At 39.8% G+C, this 16,300-nt stretch overlaps 1 protein-coding gene across 1 annotated transcript in view; it reads left to right on the top strand.

The window, feature by feature from the left end:
- The first annotated feature begins 317 nt into the window (after positions 1-317).
- The window catches only part of tmeff2a (transmembrane protein with EGF-like and two follistatin-like domains 2a), a 125,465-nt gene continuing 109,482 nt past the window's right edge, over positions 318-16,300 (top strand). Inside the window, 3 exon segments of the mRNA XM_034134658.1 lie at positions 318-890; positions 892-1,003; positions 11,969-12,078. Of these exon segments, the coding sequence (XP_033990549.1) occupies positions 813-890; positions 892-1,003; positions 11,969-12,078 (300 nt within the window). The 5' untranslated portion in view covers positions 318-812.

Here is a 16,300-nt window from a genome sequence, read left to right as displayed (position 1 = left end):
TCTTATCCTCCCTACTCCCCATTCTGGGTGTAGCCAATACCTACCAACTGATAGCACCAGGACTGTGGTCCCTTTTCCTTCTTCACCTATCTCTCATTCTGTCTAACTCTCTTTTTCCACCAGTAAGATATTCCAATTATTACAGGAGCAGCCGCCCCCCCCCCTCCCTTTTCACATCACGTGATCATAAGCACAGTAGAAACCAGCTGCTGGTGAGAGAGAGAGTGAGAGAGAGCGTAAGAGAGAGAGAGAGAGAGAGAGAGAGGAGAGGGAGAAACTCGCAGCGCCACTGAACGCACCACACATACAAAGTAAACGAGAGGACCGCTCCGCTCGTGCAGGAGTTCTGCTCGTGTCACCCGTGGATACTATCACCCAACCGTCTCCGAAAACCTCTCCGTGGGATTTTTCTGGCTACCTCCTCCTCCTTTTTGTATCACCCCCGCTTCTTTTCTTTTTTTCTTCTCATCTTCCTCCCTGTCTTCACCCTTGAGCATTCTCAGGCTTCCCGCAAGTACCTCTACCTTGCCTGGCTAACTTTTCCATCCCACTCCCTCCATCGCTCACCAACCCTCGGCAGTTCTCCCCCCCCTTACACCACCACCTCCAACCACCGCCACCCTCTTATTGCAAGCCTCCCCTTGGAGCCACTCTTCCCCCGGGGCGCACTGCTACATGGGGCGCACGGTGTCGCTCGGAAAATGGTCTGCTGTCGGTCTCTAGGCGCCCCGCTGAACCTGCCGGGATTGGAGTTGTCGGTGCGAGTCTGCGTCTCTTCCCCAGCTCGCCCGTGCGGTCTGGGCCAGTGAGATATGGGTCTCTCCGTGGCGGCGCAGGCACCGCTCTCGGAGCCCCGGCGGCCGCGCCAGTGGAGCGGGACGGCGGGAGGCTTGGCTCCGGATCACCCTGGTGTCGTTCCTCGCCACTTTACCTGTGGAGCAGCTGCGCGCCTTCCCGTCCTCCCTCAGCGACTGCCAGACGCCAACCGGCTGGAACTGCTCCGGTGAGAGTCCTATCATACGGGCCAGAGTTTGCCATCTTTGTGCCTTACAATAAAGACGCGTGTTCTGACTCTGCAAAGTTTAGAGGACCTCTCAGATAAGATATTATTGTGAGTCGTTGTCCTTCGTGTGTTTGGACTCTGCGGTGTGATCCTGAGCTCCGCAAAAGCCCCGTGATGAGAGGATGCAGAGTTTTCTTTGGGGAGGGGGGGTTGCTTGGATGTGCTGGTTGAGTTTGTCTCGGAGCATGGCAGCGAGGCATGTCAAAATTATCACCTGACAGGCACGGATCAATGATTTCGATCCGAGAGAAACAGCAGCAGTGAGGGGCATTTTAACGGGAAATGTAGCTGGATAAGGACTGGGAAGCGGGAAAAACGCGGTGTGCGCCACAATAATAAAACCAACACTGTTATTAACAGGAGATAGTTGAGGTTTGTGTACTTAATCTGTCACTTACATTATAGTCAAATTGGAGATATTTATAGGCCTACTAATCATGCATTAAATTCCCTTAATTTCAATAAAACGCACCGTACATCTTATTGAATTGGCTTTTTTATATCCTAGTCCTTCCATTAAGTGTTCCTTTAAATAAAAATCTACTTGTTCTCTTTTATGGGACATCGAGCAGTAAACTTGTTTTCTCTGCTCCGTGCAGAGCGATAAAAGCAGCAGGAGCGGACCGGGCTGCAGCGCCTCCTCGCCTCCCTCTGTAAATCAGCCTGTGCTGCCATATATTTCCCTGTCGCCTGTTCCAAGTCTGAGCCCTTAAAATAGCTCCGAGCCGATTCCACACACACTCACGGCACGAGCAGTATTGATATTATAGCTCATAACAGCCACACGTCAATATGGAATCATGACTGCCGTTTGCAGCTCCAAATACCAGCAGGGTAGGCTCGGATGTTGATCTAAAGAGAGTGCTGCATGTATATCAAACATCAGGTAGAAAGAGCTGGCAGGAGGTTTCAAGAAAAACAAATCTATGGTATAAGAAACAAGAGACCTCATTTGGATTTCAAAATTAATTTGATTATGATAATAAGCTAATTAGAATGAACTAAAACTCAAACATGTGAGGGTTTTAATTTATTAGTGATTTAGATTTTTTTTAAAAAATGTGTTAAAAAAATCACAAAACATAATGGAGAAATGTGAAATTAGACACCCCGGTAAGGTATACAACAGTTGAGAATAGGATAATTCCCTAAAAGTAAAGCTTCAAAGTGCTGGTGTAATCCCTCAATGCACAATTTTAGATTTAAATAAAAAAAAAGTCTATTGATTGATTGGTTAATCTATCCCAATGTCAGTGGTTGTGTATGCGATGAGCTGATCTGTCTTTAATATGTTAATTTGAAGTGGTTTTTGGTGTGTGAGCATATGTTTATTTAGATGCTCCATAATGATTATATTGGAGGATGCTTTAGTGTTGTTGTCGCTGGTGCTGATGATCTGCTCGTGACTGATAATAGTGCACATCCTGTATGTACACACTTTCCCCACTTCCTGACACTCATATGCATCTCGAGGCTTTTATTCAACACGCCTTGAGGAGGCTTAAGTGCATATACTGAGAACAAAGCACACGTACACACACATGCCCCCAACATCAATTACAATTAATAGGACAGAACAAGTGACACGTGGTCTGTCGTGAAAAACTCCTTTCAGAAATAATAACTATAAAAGAAAAAACTCACAGTAATTGCACCGGGCTTAATTATCCACTCCTTCCTGCATATCATGCACTTTAACAACAACACTAATGTGTGACAGTATTCAGCTAGGGAGAATGAGCCAGGCTGGAAAAACAGCTTTGTGATGAGTTCCGTGTAACCTCGGTGCTAAGACTCAGATAATTATGGGCTGTAGTGTCATTAAAATGGGGATAGGGGTACCAGTTTGAGCAGTACTGGCTTTGAACTCTGGATGACTGAGATTCTGTTTGGCGGAATAGAAAAGAAAGGGAAGAGCGTTGACAAAGATTGGCATTCTGGTTGGTTTGTATCTGTGGATGGCCATGAATGACTGTCATTTGAAGGCTTCACTGAGGCAGATCTGAGCATCCAAAAATGATCTTGACACTAAGTTAATCTTTGTTCTGTGGTGAGCCCAGGGATAGACTTGGTCTTGAGATGTCTGTGGTGAACAGAGTGTGTCACCGAGATACATGCATTATAAGGAGTGTTCTGGAAAATACATCTTGATCGACTAAACTGTTACAGAAAGAAAATGTGTTCTTATTTCTTTACATGCTGTATGTTTTTGCAAATTAATGCATTTGTTGATGTTATGTTTGGGTAATGGAAGCCGTAATTTATACATAGGAAGTGTTAAAGTAAAACTTCACAAGTCTTCTAAAGGAACTGTGAAACCTTTGTGTCACCAGCCAACGTATTAAGGAAGTGATATAACTGAAAGTGAAGTGATTTTCTCTGAAGACATTTCTGACATGCCAAAAGCATACATAATAAATATGTTATTTAGCTATTCAGTTTTAGGTTATTGATCAAGCTGGCACGCTTGTCACACTGTCATGGCATACTGGGATAGTACTGATGGTTGGAAAGAAGTGATTTTAAATTTGTTTTAGATTGGAATTTCCTACATCCTTTAACCAGGAAAATATACTTGTTTTAACGGATTACTCTTACAAGAAATACCTTAATGTAGGGGGGAAGCGTGGCACTGGTTCTGTCATACTGTGGGTGCACATTACAAGCTGGAAAGTACTTTGAAGTACTTAACATGTATGACAGGTAAATTCAGTTTTTTTGTGGCCACTAGAGGGCAGCACAAAATGCTGTACATATATTGTGAAATACAATATTTCACCAGACATGTTCACACCAAATATTCAAATATTTTATCTAAAGAGCCTGATTGAAATGCCAATCTCACAGTCAAATCATCGCACTGGTGGGAAAACGTGGTTCTTTGTATCTGGCTGGCATCTGTCCCGCACTTTTTACACGTAGGAAAACTGCTTCGTTCACCTAGAAAAAGGACAAAGACACAACAATGCGATTCGACAATCAGTCTAAAATAGGCAAGAGTTGACCAATTACATTTTACTTTATGTATTCTTGGTCAGTTACACCCCTACTAGTTATTTTTTAAATGTTCCCATTGGTTTATCAGAGCTTTGTTGCTGAAATCAAATGTCTGTACTGCTGGCAGTAACACTGATGAGAGCCATGAGACTCAACCTAAACAGTTGTGGGCTGTAAACCAAAACATTGTGCTGAAAGACGCTAAAACACTTAAAAAACTGCTGAGTCAGGGGATAATTTTCTCCGGGTTCAAGACAAATTCATGCTCGATATTTCACAAGCCAAATAAGCAATGTAGTGTTTGAGGTCTTATTACAATGCTAATTTACCTCCATTGAAAAGCTGGTGCTCCATTAATTAAGTATCATGGAATGGTAATGGGGAGCCACATCTTTTCAAATTAATTGGACAGGTTTTTTTTTATATCCTTTCGGCACAGTTGACTGTGTATTCAGCATTTTGTGTAATCATCACAGTGGTGGCATTTTGCCTTTAGGCTTTTTTGGCTTGTAGGCCTATTACTTTAAATAAACAAGCAGAGTCTATGTTATCTTTAAAAGGTGTACTTAATGAATTTGGCCAAAAATCAGCTCATGCCTTTGTGCCATTTTATTCATCCGTATCAAAAACAAGTTTAGGTGTTAATATTCATCTCTTGCCTTCCTAAGTACCAGTTGCTCCCATTTCATTTTTAGGATTCCATTATTGCAGTATACCAAGAATTTCAATCCAATGATATGATACTGTACATTCCCTGTGGCAGAATTTCTGAGCAAGAGCCACAATCCCTTCTTCTCTGAACCCCCCCCACCCTTGCTTTTGTTCACTCTGAAAGGCCATGTGACGCTTTGATAGTTGAAGTGACAGGGATGAGTGCAGAATATGCAAAGCTGCCTGTAAATCCCATCAAGTGGAGTGAATTACCAGTAGTCTGGAGAGAATTGGCCATCTGCTTTCAAGAGTTGTCAACACGGAGGTCAAGAGAGCTTCCTTTGCAAGCAGGTCCACACCTTTGAGAGAAAACAGCGGCAGAAAAACATGACAAAAGACACGTAGGGAGGTCTAATCAGAAGAGTTACTAATTAGCAATGAGCATGGAGGGAGTTGTTTTGTTGCTTTGTTTCCTAAATGTAATGCTGTAATTAGAGCACCCGTTCTGATCAAGCTCATTAATAACTTTTAATAACATAGTAATGGCTGAACTGTGACTCTCCCTATTTGAAAACCTGTTGCAAAGTCCTAGATTAAAGGGCCCCTGGCATAAGGGAGGTCACGAAAGGATGTCTCACCGCTGTGGTTGTTCAGCCTTCATTATTAATTTAGCCTACTTAATTATTTATCAGAACAATGCTTAAGACAAGGGGGAAGGACTCCTGGTGCTTCTTTAGTGTTGTGAAATTCCAGGTAGGTAAGGAGGAGGAGATGCATTTGGCTGACAAGCTCTCTCTTTTAGACAAGTAAGTGCTTCGCTTGCCATCTTAATCGTTAGCATATAAACATTCCCTTTTCAATATTTGATGTTTGCTAGCTTGTTTTCGTTAATTATTCAGCTCACTGTAATCTCCTCCTGGAACGGCAGGGCAGGAGCAGGAAGTGTTAGTTTTCCAGGCCTCTGACACAGGGCAACTCAGGCTGTGCACAGAAACCCCCGGATCAACCAGCAGCATTTTATGGGAGACGGTATGCGAGAGGGAGTTTGCTCTCTAATCAGTGCGCTTATAGTGAAACGGTATCAATTATAAACAAGAATTTTTCAAGATAGTAATAAGACAAGAACACACAAAACAAATGAACAAGACCCCACCTAGAGATTTAACCACCGAGAAACACATGTAAACGACGGCGGGTCATATGTTAACACTATTGCACAGGAATATGTCCCTACAATTGATTAATGTAACATTAATGATGTCAGAATAAGAGTATGTTCCATTTCTAGAGTCTTTTAGATGTAAAAAAACATGTTAAAAAGCAAATTTGAGGTAGAAATACTTCATATTTTACTCAATAAGAGGAAATTATATATTTGTTATAGCCATAACAGCAGAAATCTGGACCAAAAAAATGACTTTTTGTTTCATTATTTTTTGTTGGTTTCGCACAGCTGTGTCATACCAGTAGTAATGTACTACTTTTTTTTTACTAGTTTAAGTATGTATCTTAAATCTTCTTTTGATATTGTACAAGCTGCGCAAATTCCAGTCCCTAATGTCCACAATTTTCCTACGAAAATGTGCTAGCTTTTCCGCCCAGAGCTTTATCTGAAACACATCATTTCTCTCTCTTTGCAGCTCTTTCTCGTACTGTGCTGTATGCACCATAAAAGGGTGTCAGATTGTATTTTTAATGTGTGAGACCATAGATGTGTAAAGAGAACTTGAGAACTGCGCCAGGCATCGAACCAATTTGACATATTGGCCATACCGAGGACTTAGATCTTCCAAGTCCGTCACATTTTGCCAATTGGCCCACAAATAAGAACACTGAAATAGCACTTAATTAATTTAAATAATTATGTTCTAAAAGTTTGAACTACTTAACAAATCAAAAGTTATTTTCCTAGTCATAATGAAGTGTGTATGCAAACTGAGACCAAGCTGTTAAAGGAAATTCTAGTGTGCCTGCATTATGGGCACATCGATGCTGAAGATCAGGATACAATTATACCTGGCATTGAACATGGAGCCCAAAGGAATAAACACTTTAAACTGTTTTCCTTATTTATCCTTGGTGAGACACAACTTACTTTCAATCAGTACCCGCATTAACAAAATATAAGACAACAAAAGTGTAGACTATTTCATAGTTTTCTTATACAATACTACTATTTTCACTACAAGTTCTGGTACTGCCTGTAATGTGGTAGCAAACTTTACAACGTTGTGTGTTAAAATGTCAAAACATGACACACTACAACTTCATCTTGTCCCTTTTAACACAGGTAAAATGCTTGTAAAATATAGTCCATCTTGATACATATTTCTTACTTCATCAGCGTGAAAACTAGCATTAGGAGTCAGATTTCATATTGTATAACTTGATCTAGCTTTACATGTGACACCACGTCTAGTTGCTTTGTTTACAGTTAGAAAACTACCTCACAAACATGTAATAAAGTGTACTGCGATAGATTTGTTTACAAATATTCTTAACAAATCACTTTCTGAAATAATAAAGCCCCTGGTATCAAAAAAGGGTTTGGTATTCAAAAACTTTGACGGATGAACTGACTTATCAAGACTTATCAAGACTTATTCAATACCGAAACCATCAAAAAGACGTAGCTCCCAAATACTGACAGTTATGATTTATATCTTGGGATGATCATAGTTCTGCACATTGGGAATGTTCATCCTTTGAAAGATAATTCATATCTTGAGGATGTAGTTTAATCATGATTTTGTTTGCCAAAGTGTTTGAAGGAAAGTGTTTTGCAATACTTACCGACACTTTTCAGATTTTTTCTTTTACTACACTGGCACGTTATTATTTCTGCAGTTTTTTGGACAGGCTCCCTGTAGATGTCAGAACTGAGATTTAGCTCAGAAATGGATCTGAGGTGTTGGAGACAATAACAGTAAATGCTTTACTTCGTTAAATGGTGTAGATGTGGATGCTACACTCCTCTCTGAAAACTCCATGGGTGTGCAGAGCTGTCGGCAACCGTTTCTTTACCTGCTCAACAAGGAAAACCATTTGTGTTTAGAAAACCCAAGAAGCAGAGTAAATGTGAAGGAGCTAACGGCTTAAAATTCACTCATCATGTTTAGATTTAAGCTACACTTTGAGCTGTTTCTTATAGACATTTCTCTGCAGTGAATCTCCCCTTATTTTAGCAATGACTTATGCTCCTTTTTTAGTGGCGTAAAGAAAGCTTTTTCACAACAAATCTTGCTCTAGTGATGTTGATGTTCTCTGAAATGATGCAGTCCGATTGCTGAATTTTAAACAGTTTCTACCTCTCTGTAAAGGGATTGTAGCACTTGCATGTGTGGGTGATTGTGTGTCATTTATAACTGTGACACTAACAACATTTTTTTAAGAATATTGCGTTCCCAAGAACTTAGCTGACAAGTATGAGAAATTGCCTCCCAGGTTGTAACAGTTCTGTAAATCTATATTTTCAGGCGCTTTAAAGCAATCAATGTCATATAAATAATTGAGATTGGTGGTTTATTTTCTTTGGAACCGAAAACCCTGTTGGCCCAGATTTTTCTGAGAGGTGATCATCTGGGACATTCATTCTATTATGTGTTATACTTGTTTCACTCAGAGGCTTGACATCCCTAACAAAAGCTGATGTGTCCTTGTAAACATTTCGCGGAACACTCTTTTGTCATTCTAGTGTCGACAAAGTGTCCTTTTTATTTCATCTATCAGTCTTGATTGCTCTGTTGCTCATATAACCAGCTGCAATGAATACCTAAGTTGTTGTTTACAAGTGATACATGTGTTCTTCTTGCTCATGTCTGCTGAAGATATCCAAACTGCACATCTGTTTATTGGTAAGGAAGACGGATTAACGGAATGTTCAAGAGTCACGTTCTCTCTTTTTCCTTTCATATAAAAACAATTGCCTGCTGTCCAAAAAAAAAAACTAAAATATCAAACTATGAAATTAGTAGCTTGGAGTGATTCCACCAAAAACAAACCCATCTTACAAAGCTTGTGAGAAAAAGGATCTGAAATGTTCCAACCATTTATATACACCTAGCCAGCGGTATGATCGTCATTATAACAATGCCTCTCTCCAGTGGGTATTACACTGCCAGTTGCCTGGGTGCCAATTTTCTGTGGGCTATCCAGATTGCCTGGTATGGCCCTCTTTGGGCTAAGGGCTTTGTTCCATCCATGCACTCCAAGCGTCAAGACCTCTCATATCCCTGTTCTTGGCTCAATGATTGTATATTTGCACGGAGAGCTTGCACTTTATGGCCATTCAGGACCCTGGCAAATGGCAGGTTCGTTTTAACACTGGGCCTCTTTTCCATGGGGTATTATTGCCTAATGGGTTGTTCCATGCCAAGGAGGGTTTTTAGAAGTGGAAAAGGGGCATTGATTATTAGAGTCGGGTTACAGAAGGTGCAGAGTCTATGTCTCCAATATAATAAGACTAGCGTGATGATGTCGAGTTTCTCTTCTGGTTTTTGGTGATTGAATCCGTCGGTTTTTTACCAGGGCAATAGGGATGTAGTACCATTAAACTTGAAGTACGATAGGATCTGGAACAAAAATATAAAAGGGTGATTTCAAAGTGCTCCTTTTGATGGAGTTGAATCACTTGTGCAGTCCAACTGTGAATGTCTTTTTGTGTTATTTCATTCTGTTGTGCCAACTGATTGTGTGGTGGCTGTCTTTTGAATACAACTATTTGAAGGATGGTTGAACCTTACCCAAGTATGACTAAAACATACAGTAGAGCTACATGCTGTGATAGTGGGTTGTGAGAGTAAGAGGACATGGTGCGGAGGTGTCCTTGAGCCTGACAGTGACACCATACCTTCTCCAAGAGAGCTTTTAAAGCTGAACATGACATTTTTGCTCCCTGTAGAATAGGGATAGGTATCATTGGGAGTTTATCGATACCATCACTGCTTATTGATACTCTACTCATACCTCCATCATTTTGTGCAAATAATAACGTGATGTTGCATGAAAATATGTGAAAGATTCAATATATATTTATTTACATAAATAACTGTATTGTTAAAGTCTTTGAGAAGAACAAAAAGAAAAGATAACAAAATAACTTATAAACTAAGATTTTGGATGTCTCATGTGTTTTTTTATCTAACCCTGTCAGCTATTATTGTGGTATTTCAGAATGAATCAAAGCATTAAAACATGAGGCTCAGTATTTTAAATGGTTCGAACGCCTTTATCACATGAGTGTTTCCCACCAACCGCAACGTAGCGTAACATACATACAGATAGCAGCCATGATGTCCAGCAGCTTATCGGTATCATAGGGCTGACCAATCAGGTACCGGTACCAATTTATTACCGGTTATTGATACCCATCCCTACTTTAAAAACATAATCACAAAAGAGTGTATCTGTATGAGATCAATTTAACACTCAATTAGAAGTTGTTTGTTCATACTCGAGTTGCAGCCTGGTAAATTACCTGACATTCAAATATATTTCTTCTAAGAGATGTTGGAACATCAATTAGTATTTGCTTGATCTCAGTCAAAAAGGTAAAATAGCTTGCATGCAACAATTTTCAGTCAGGCTACAAGCATGAACTGAGACAAATAAAGGCACAAACCGCACATTGTTCATCTTTGAACATCAAAGATAAGTATCTTTGTTCACCCTCTGCTTGAAATTCAAATTACACCACACATTCTGGACTGCAGGCTCTTCTTGAAATACAATATTTGTCATATTTAATGCTTAATTAAACGGTTTTAAATGTTTAAAACTACCAAGCCCAAACGCTGCTGCTGCAAAGCCACATTTGAAGTTAAACTCTCCTAATCAGCTGGAACAGTAATATATAAGGTGTTGCATTGTTATCATTGTATCAGTTTCCACAGTTCTCTTTGTTGTTTTGCTGTAGAGTTGGAAATCTCTGGCTACATATGTATTTCTCTTTAATTCAGGTGAGTGAGACACAAAATAGTAAGACATATATATGATATGTTATTTCGGAGCTGAAGTGTCCCTGATGCACTTGATTTACTGCGGTGGTTGACGTTTCATAAAATGTAGATACAAATAAGACGTCATGCTTTGGAAGAAACACATGTGTATCTAAAGTGACAGTTAAATGACGTCATGAAACTACAAATTGGCCGATAAACATTCAAGGCCAACAGTAAAATTCATTTTTGAGAGAGTTGGCAATGATACTTAAATGCGATGCTAAACTTAATTGCAAATCAATTATTATAGATGCTAAACAAAGATGCTCAACATAAGAAAAAATAAGGGTTAACTCCAAACAGCAAAGCAGCATATCATTCCTGAGTGCAATGTCATTTTTATTTGCATAACTGCTGGTATCAGTCAGGCTCTAGTGTATTTTAAAGCTGATGTAGCAGATTGTATAGATGCATAATGCATAATAATGACTTCTAGACTAAGCCCTCCAAAAATAGTTTAAACAATCTGATATTCAGAGAAAAAAACAAACTTGGAATAAAGCCTTTGCGTCTTTTACCTTGAAAATTAATTAGATCATACTGCTGGCCAAATATTCCCCCCAAGGATAAATCCTAATGCTCCAACAATAAACATGTCCGACTCTATTTCAGCTGGAATTCGATCAAATTTAGATGTACTTTTGAAATGCAAAAGACTGCATGTACATAAGGTTGTCTTTTGTAAGCAATCAGTTCAGGTAGACTAATAGCCCCGGGCTCAGTCTAGTCTCATGCCCATGTGACTCTTTGATTTGATTCAGGATGCTTTGTTGGAGTCATTTGAGATCCCTAACGCAGCCTGAATCGGATCATATCCCAGGTTTGCCTCTCCAGGACAACGCCCAAGAGTCAACCTTGTTGTACACAAACAAATATCACAGGACAAACCTAAATAAACGAGTAGAGAATCAGATGCTACCGCCTATGTGACATTGTGGGCCGATATATTTAATCAGTGCTGTCCACCAGCATCATCCAAACACCAAATGAAGGAATAACTTTTGTTCATCCCTCCAGAGACAGGTATTTTTTGTAACCGTCTTTCATCATTTTGGCAGCTAAGGACAAGCATGTGTACTAGCATTGTCTTTTTAAAGTGCACAGTAAGTGATCAAAGAGTGCATGGTGCTTTGGGAGCCATGACTAATGGTGGACACTCATTATGGACGACCCTGGATGGGCCGAGGTTACAGTTGCTTGAGGCCTGAACACAGAAACACTTAGTCACTGATGTCTCTTGTTGGCTTTGGTCCTCCAGGTTTTGATGACCGCGACACAGACCTGTTCTTGTGCGACACCAACACATGCAAGTTCGATGGGGAATGTCTAAGAATTGGGAACATGGTGACATGCATTTGCGACTTCAAGGTAAGATCTTTTTATACTTTTGTTTCACTGTTCTATTTTCCTTTTGAGGTGTGTTTGGTGTTAATGGGCAGTTCATTAAACAACCTATAGAAATGCAAAACGGCCTCAGTTTAGACGTAATGCTGTCCTTCTGCTTACCGCATAATTTATGAGAATACATTTCATAACATTAAACCGTAGGAACACAGATTGTCTTATTATAGATTTAGCTGTAAATGCTTACGGGCTGTCAAGCTTTGGATGTCCTTACATGTGGAAGCAGTGTGCATTGAGCTGTAGAAGGAACAATACTCTGCATTTAGTTGAGAAATGTATGTCTTTTTTTTAAACAACTCTAAAGCAAAAGCACAAAAAAAGTGTTAAGAATGGATTAAACGGGGTCTTATATACTTACCCAAGATGCAATCGTTAGCATTACTAACTAGCTTAAAAAACACTGTAGTAACAAAGTCTTACTTACACGGATATTTCATTAATAGCTGTTATTGTTTGTTAAAAAAGCCCTGTTTATGACTGGCATATTCTTTGAGTAGTATTACTCCACTGTCTGGAGATCAACATTAACAGCTTTTGGCCAACGCAGGGTTGGGGTAGATAATCCATTTGTATTCTGTCCATGAGAAAATAACCCTACTTCCCACTTGATTTATTCAACATTTTCCTCCTCATTTTTTTCCAGCCTCTCCGGTTGATATTCTGGGCTCTATCAAAAAAATATATACTCCCCTCGGTCATGATCCTTGGAGTGACCTTCACTAGCACTTTTAAATTTGACAAGCAGGTCAGCACCGTAGTCAAATCCTGCTTTTTTAAAATAAGACTATTGGCCAAAACCAAGTCGTATTTATCTTTTAATGACTTAGAAAGGGTTATTAACGCCTTTGTAACCTCGAGACTGGACTATTGTAACGCTCTGTATGTGGGTATGGACCAGGCCTCAATCAAACGCTTACAGCTAGTCCAAAACGCTGCTGCACGTTTGCTGACTGGCCACAAAAAGCGTGACCACATCACCCCTATTCTGGCCTCACTACACTGGCTTCCAGTTCGGTTCAGAATTGATTTTAAAATCCTTTTATTTGTTTTTAAAGCACTAAATGGGCTGGCTCCGGCCTATATAGCTGAACTCCTCCAGCGCTACACCCCAGCCAGAGCTTTAAGGTCTGCTGACCAGCTGCTGCTGATAGTGCCCAAGACCAGGCTCAAAACCAGAGGGCACCGAGCCTTCGCAGCAGCTGGCCCTAGGCTCTGGAACACTCTGCCCCTCCATGTGAGGTCGGCCCAGACCCTAGGGGTTTTTAAATCTACACTAAAAACACACTTCTTCTCTCTGGCTTTCTAGTTAGAGCGGAGCACGACTCCTGACTTTTCCGTGTGTTTTATTTTTATTTTGTTTTTAAGATATATCTGTTGTAATTTATTGTCGTTTATTGTGATTTGTAGTAATGTGTTTTTTATTACATGTACAGCACTTTGGCTCGACCAAAAATCGCTTTTAAATGTGCTATATAAATAAAACCTGATTTGATTTGATTTGATTTGAACATTTTCCTGTTCAAATCTTCCTCAGTAAAGCATGATGTTTATTTTGTTGATTAAAGTCCTATTTAGTAAAAAGAGACAATCAAATGGGTATGATTTAGGGCATGGCTAACATCCAGTTGGGGAGTTAGATGTTTTAGTCTGATAACTTTTACCTTTTTAAAGCAGGTTATTCATTCATGAAGGCAAACTGTAATATTTATGTTGGCAAAAAAATGTTGTTCGGTGTTCATTTGTCGCGTCCACCCTCTCATGTCTCTTCTGGTTCATAAAAAACAAGATGGCGTTGGCCAAAATGCCAAATTCCAGATTTCAAAATAGTCTTTCACAAAACATTGGATGGCGTAACAGTGGCTACTTCATTTTAGTGCGTGGAAAATAATAACAAGTGAGGGGAATACAGCATTTTTTAACCAATCCATCGAGCCAAAGTTAGGTTTAATAGGTTATTAGCCATAACCGATAACATCTGGTTTAGTCAACGATTAATCAAGTGTTGTGGGTTGCCACATTACTCGTCCAAGATTTTGCCAAATAGATAAATCATCTTTCTTTTAGTCTAGAAATGTTTGATTAGAACCCAATATATAGCAAAGGTTAGTGTATGCTTGCATAGTACATCAACAACTGAGTAAATGCATGAAACAGAGGAGCTTAGATCAGTTTAATACTTGTATTGTATTATGTTGCTGTATCTACTTGAAACTTAACAGGTTTCTATTGTCAAGTGTTCACATAGTGATATTCACAGAAAGTGCTCTTTAAGAGCAAAAAAAGCTTACATTAAAATATACTTACTTGAAAAAGGTTGAGATGAAAGGTTACATGTATAAATACAATTAACATAGATCGAAGTCCATTGTCTTGATTGGACAATATTAGTCCCAAGGGGTGGTGGTTTACAGCTCCTTGTGAAATTTCATTAGACTATGTTGGACCACTGTTCACTCTCCACATTCATAAACAAGTCTTCCCCCGATAAGGCTAAAACTGAAAGACCCTCGTTAATGGCATAAATCTGGGAAATTATACCCTTCTTGATTATGACTCATACTTAACTTTACGACCACACCGATAATAAAAAAGGAGCAAACCAGTCAGCCGAGTATTGATTTTAGTGTAACGTTTGCCAGACTAATACGCTATGCAGAGCCCTACATAAATGAAGCCGCAGAGATCTAAAGACGTAGCATGTGTTCTCATCCGTCGCTTTTATCAGAGCGTCATCAGCACAGCCAGGCACTCGGCAGGCTGACACTCGATTGGTCACCAGCTTTTATCTCAATTTCGTACTTCCCTGGGAGCCAACGTTAACAGAGGCCTTGCAGATAAATGACATTACAGCTCCATTCCTCTTCAGGAGATCTCACACTGATAGTGCTGTCGCTGTTCACCGAGCAGCTCTCTATGCCTTTAGAAAAGAGCAGGTCAGACCACAATTTCTTGCTTAATACCGCAGGTCTGAGGTCAACTCATCCATGCATCTTCTGTTTGTTTGTGGGGGAGGTTTTACCGGATACCTTTGTTTCATCAGTCAACGTAAATATGACATTCCTAGCCTAGCAACTGTTGCTTTGTACCGGAATAATCAGTCACTCTCAATCAGTGTCAAATAAACGGGTCCAAGATTCGTCTCATAGCGGCAGTTCATTGAGCACTGTTAGCAGGGACATGAAAGTTGTATACATTCTCATCTTGGATGGATTTTCTTTATTCTAGCAGAATATATAGATGTGTGCGTGCAAACTCTCACACAGAAAAAAAACTCGAAGGAAGAGACATGCAAGGAGTTCTGTGAGGAGGAAGTGAGTTTGATGTGGTGGGATCAATGGACACTATTCATTGCCAAGATGCATTAGATTCGTCTCACACTGGCCCTTGAAAGAGCCAAGACTTTCACTCACTAAGCGGAGTCAAATAGCTACAGAGCAACGCACTCTCTCGTACCTGAACATGAGTTTTTTCTACGAACGCCGTAGCTTGACTAATCACTAACAGTCCTTTGTCATTCATCTCACAATAGCTGCTGGGGATAGCTATTGTTGCCAGTTTGGTTTTGTTAATGTCAGGTCACAGTGCTGATTCCCAAAAGAGTCGTCCGTTCTAAAAATATGTGTGCTCATGGCACTGAAGCACTTCAACTAGAACTGCCCACCAAAGGCTAAATGGCATATCTCATTCCTTTCTTTAATGGTGCTTTGTAATATATTCCTGTGGTTTGGGAGGCACTGAAAGTGTTTCATTACAACACTGTACAGTATGCAGCTCTGATTTTCTGCTATGTTTTGTACAGTTTTGTTACAGAAAATGTTGCTTAGAGTTCTATATGAATGCAGGTTAGATACAAGATACAGAAATGTTTTCCATTGCCAACAGATTGTCCTGTTGCGATTACGTTATCGACTTATTGTACAATATATAGACATTACCTCAATAATGTTCACTTGCCTCTATATTAGCCATGTGTTTGTTTACATATAATTGTCACCAATATTTTTCCAACAAGGTTTTTCCTTGGCGTCTTGGGCATTGGGAAGACATCCATAATAATGTCAACAGAGCCATTTTCTATGATTTGTTTATTTAAGATTTGTTTTCCTTTTTTTTTGCATCCCAATTCCAATGTCTAGATTTCACTGATCTTTGAAAAGGTGAATTTGCATTATATTTTCTTATGTTA

This window comes from Trematomus bernacchii, unplaced genomic scaffold (genome assembly GCF_902827165.1).
Source record: "Trematomus bernacchii unplaced genomic scaffold, fTreBer1.1, whole genome shotgun sequence".
Taxonomy (NCBI): Eukaryota; Metazoa; Chordata; class Actinopteri; order Perciformes; family Nototheniidae; genus Trematomus; species Trematomus bernacchii.
This window is presented reverse-complemented; position numbering and strand designations above follow the sequence as displayed.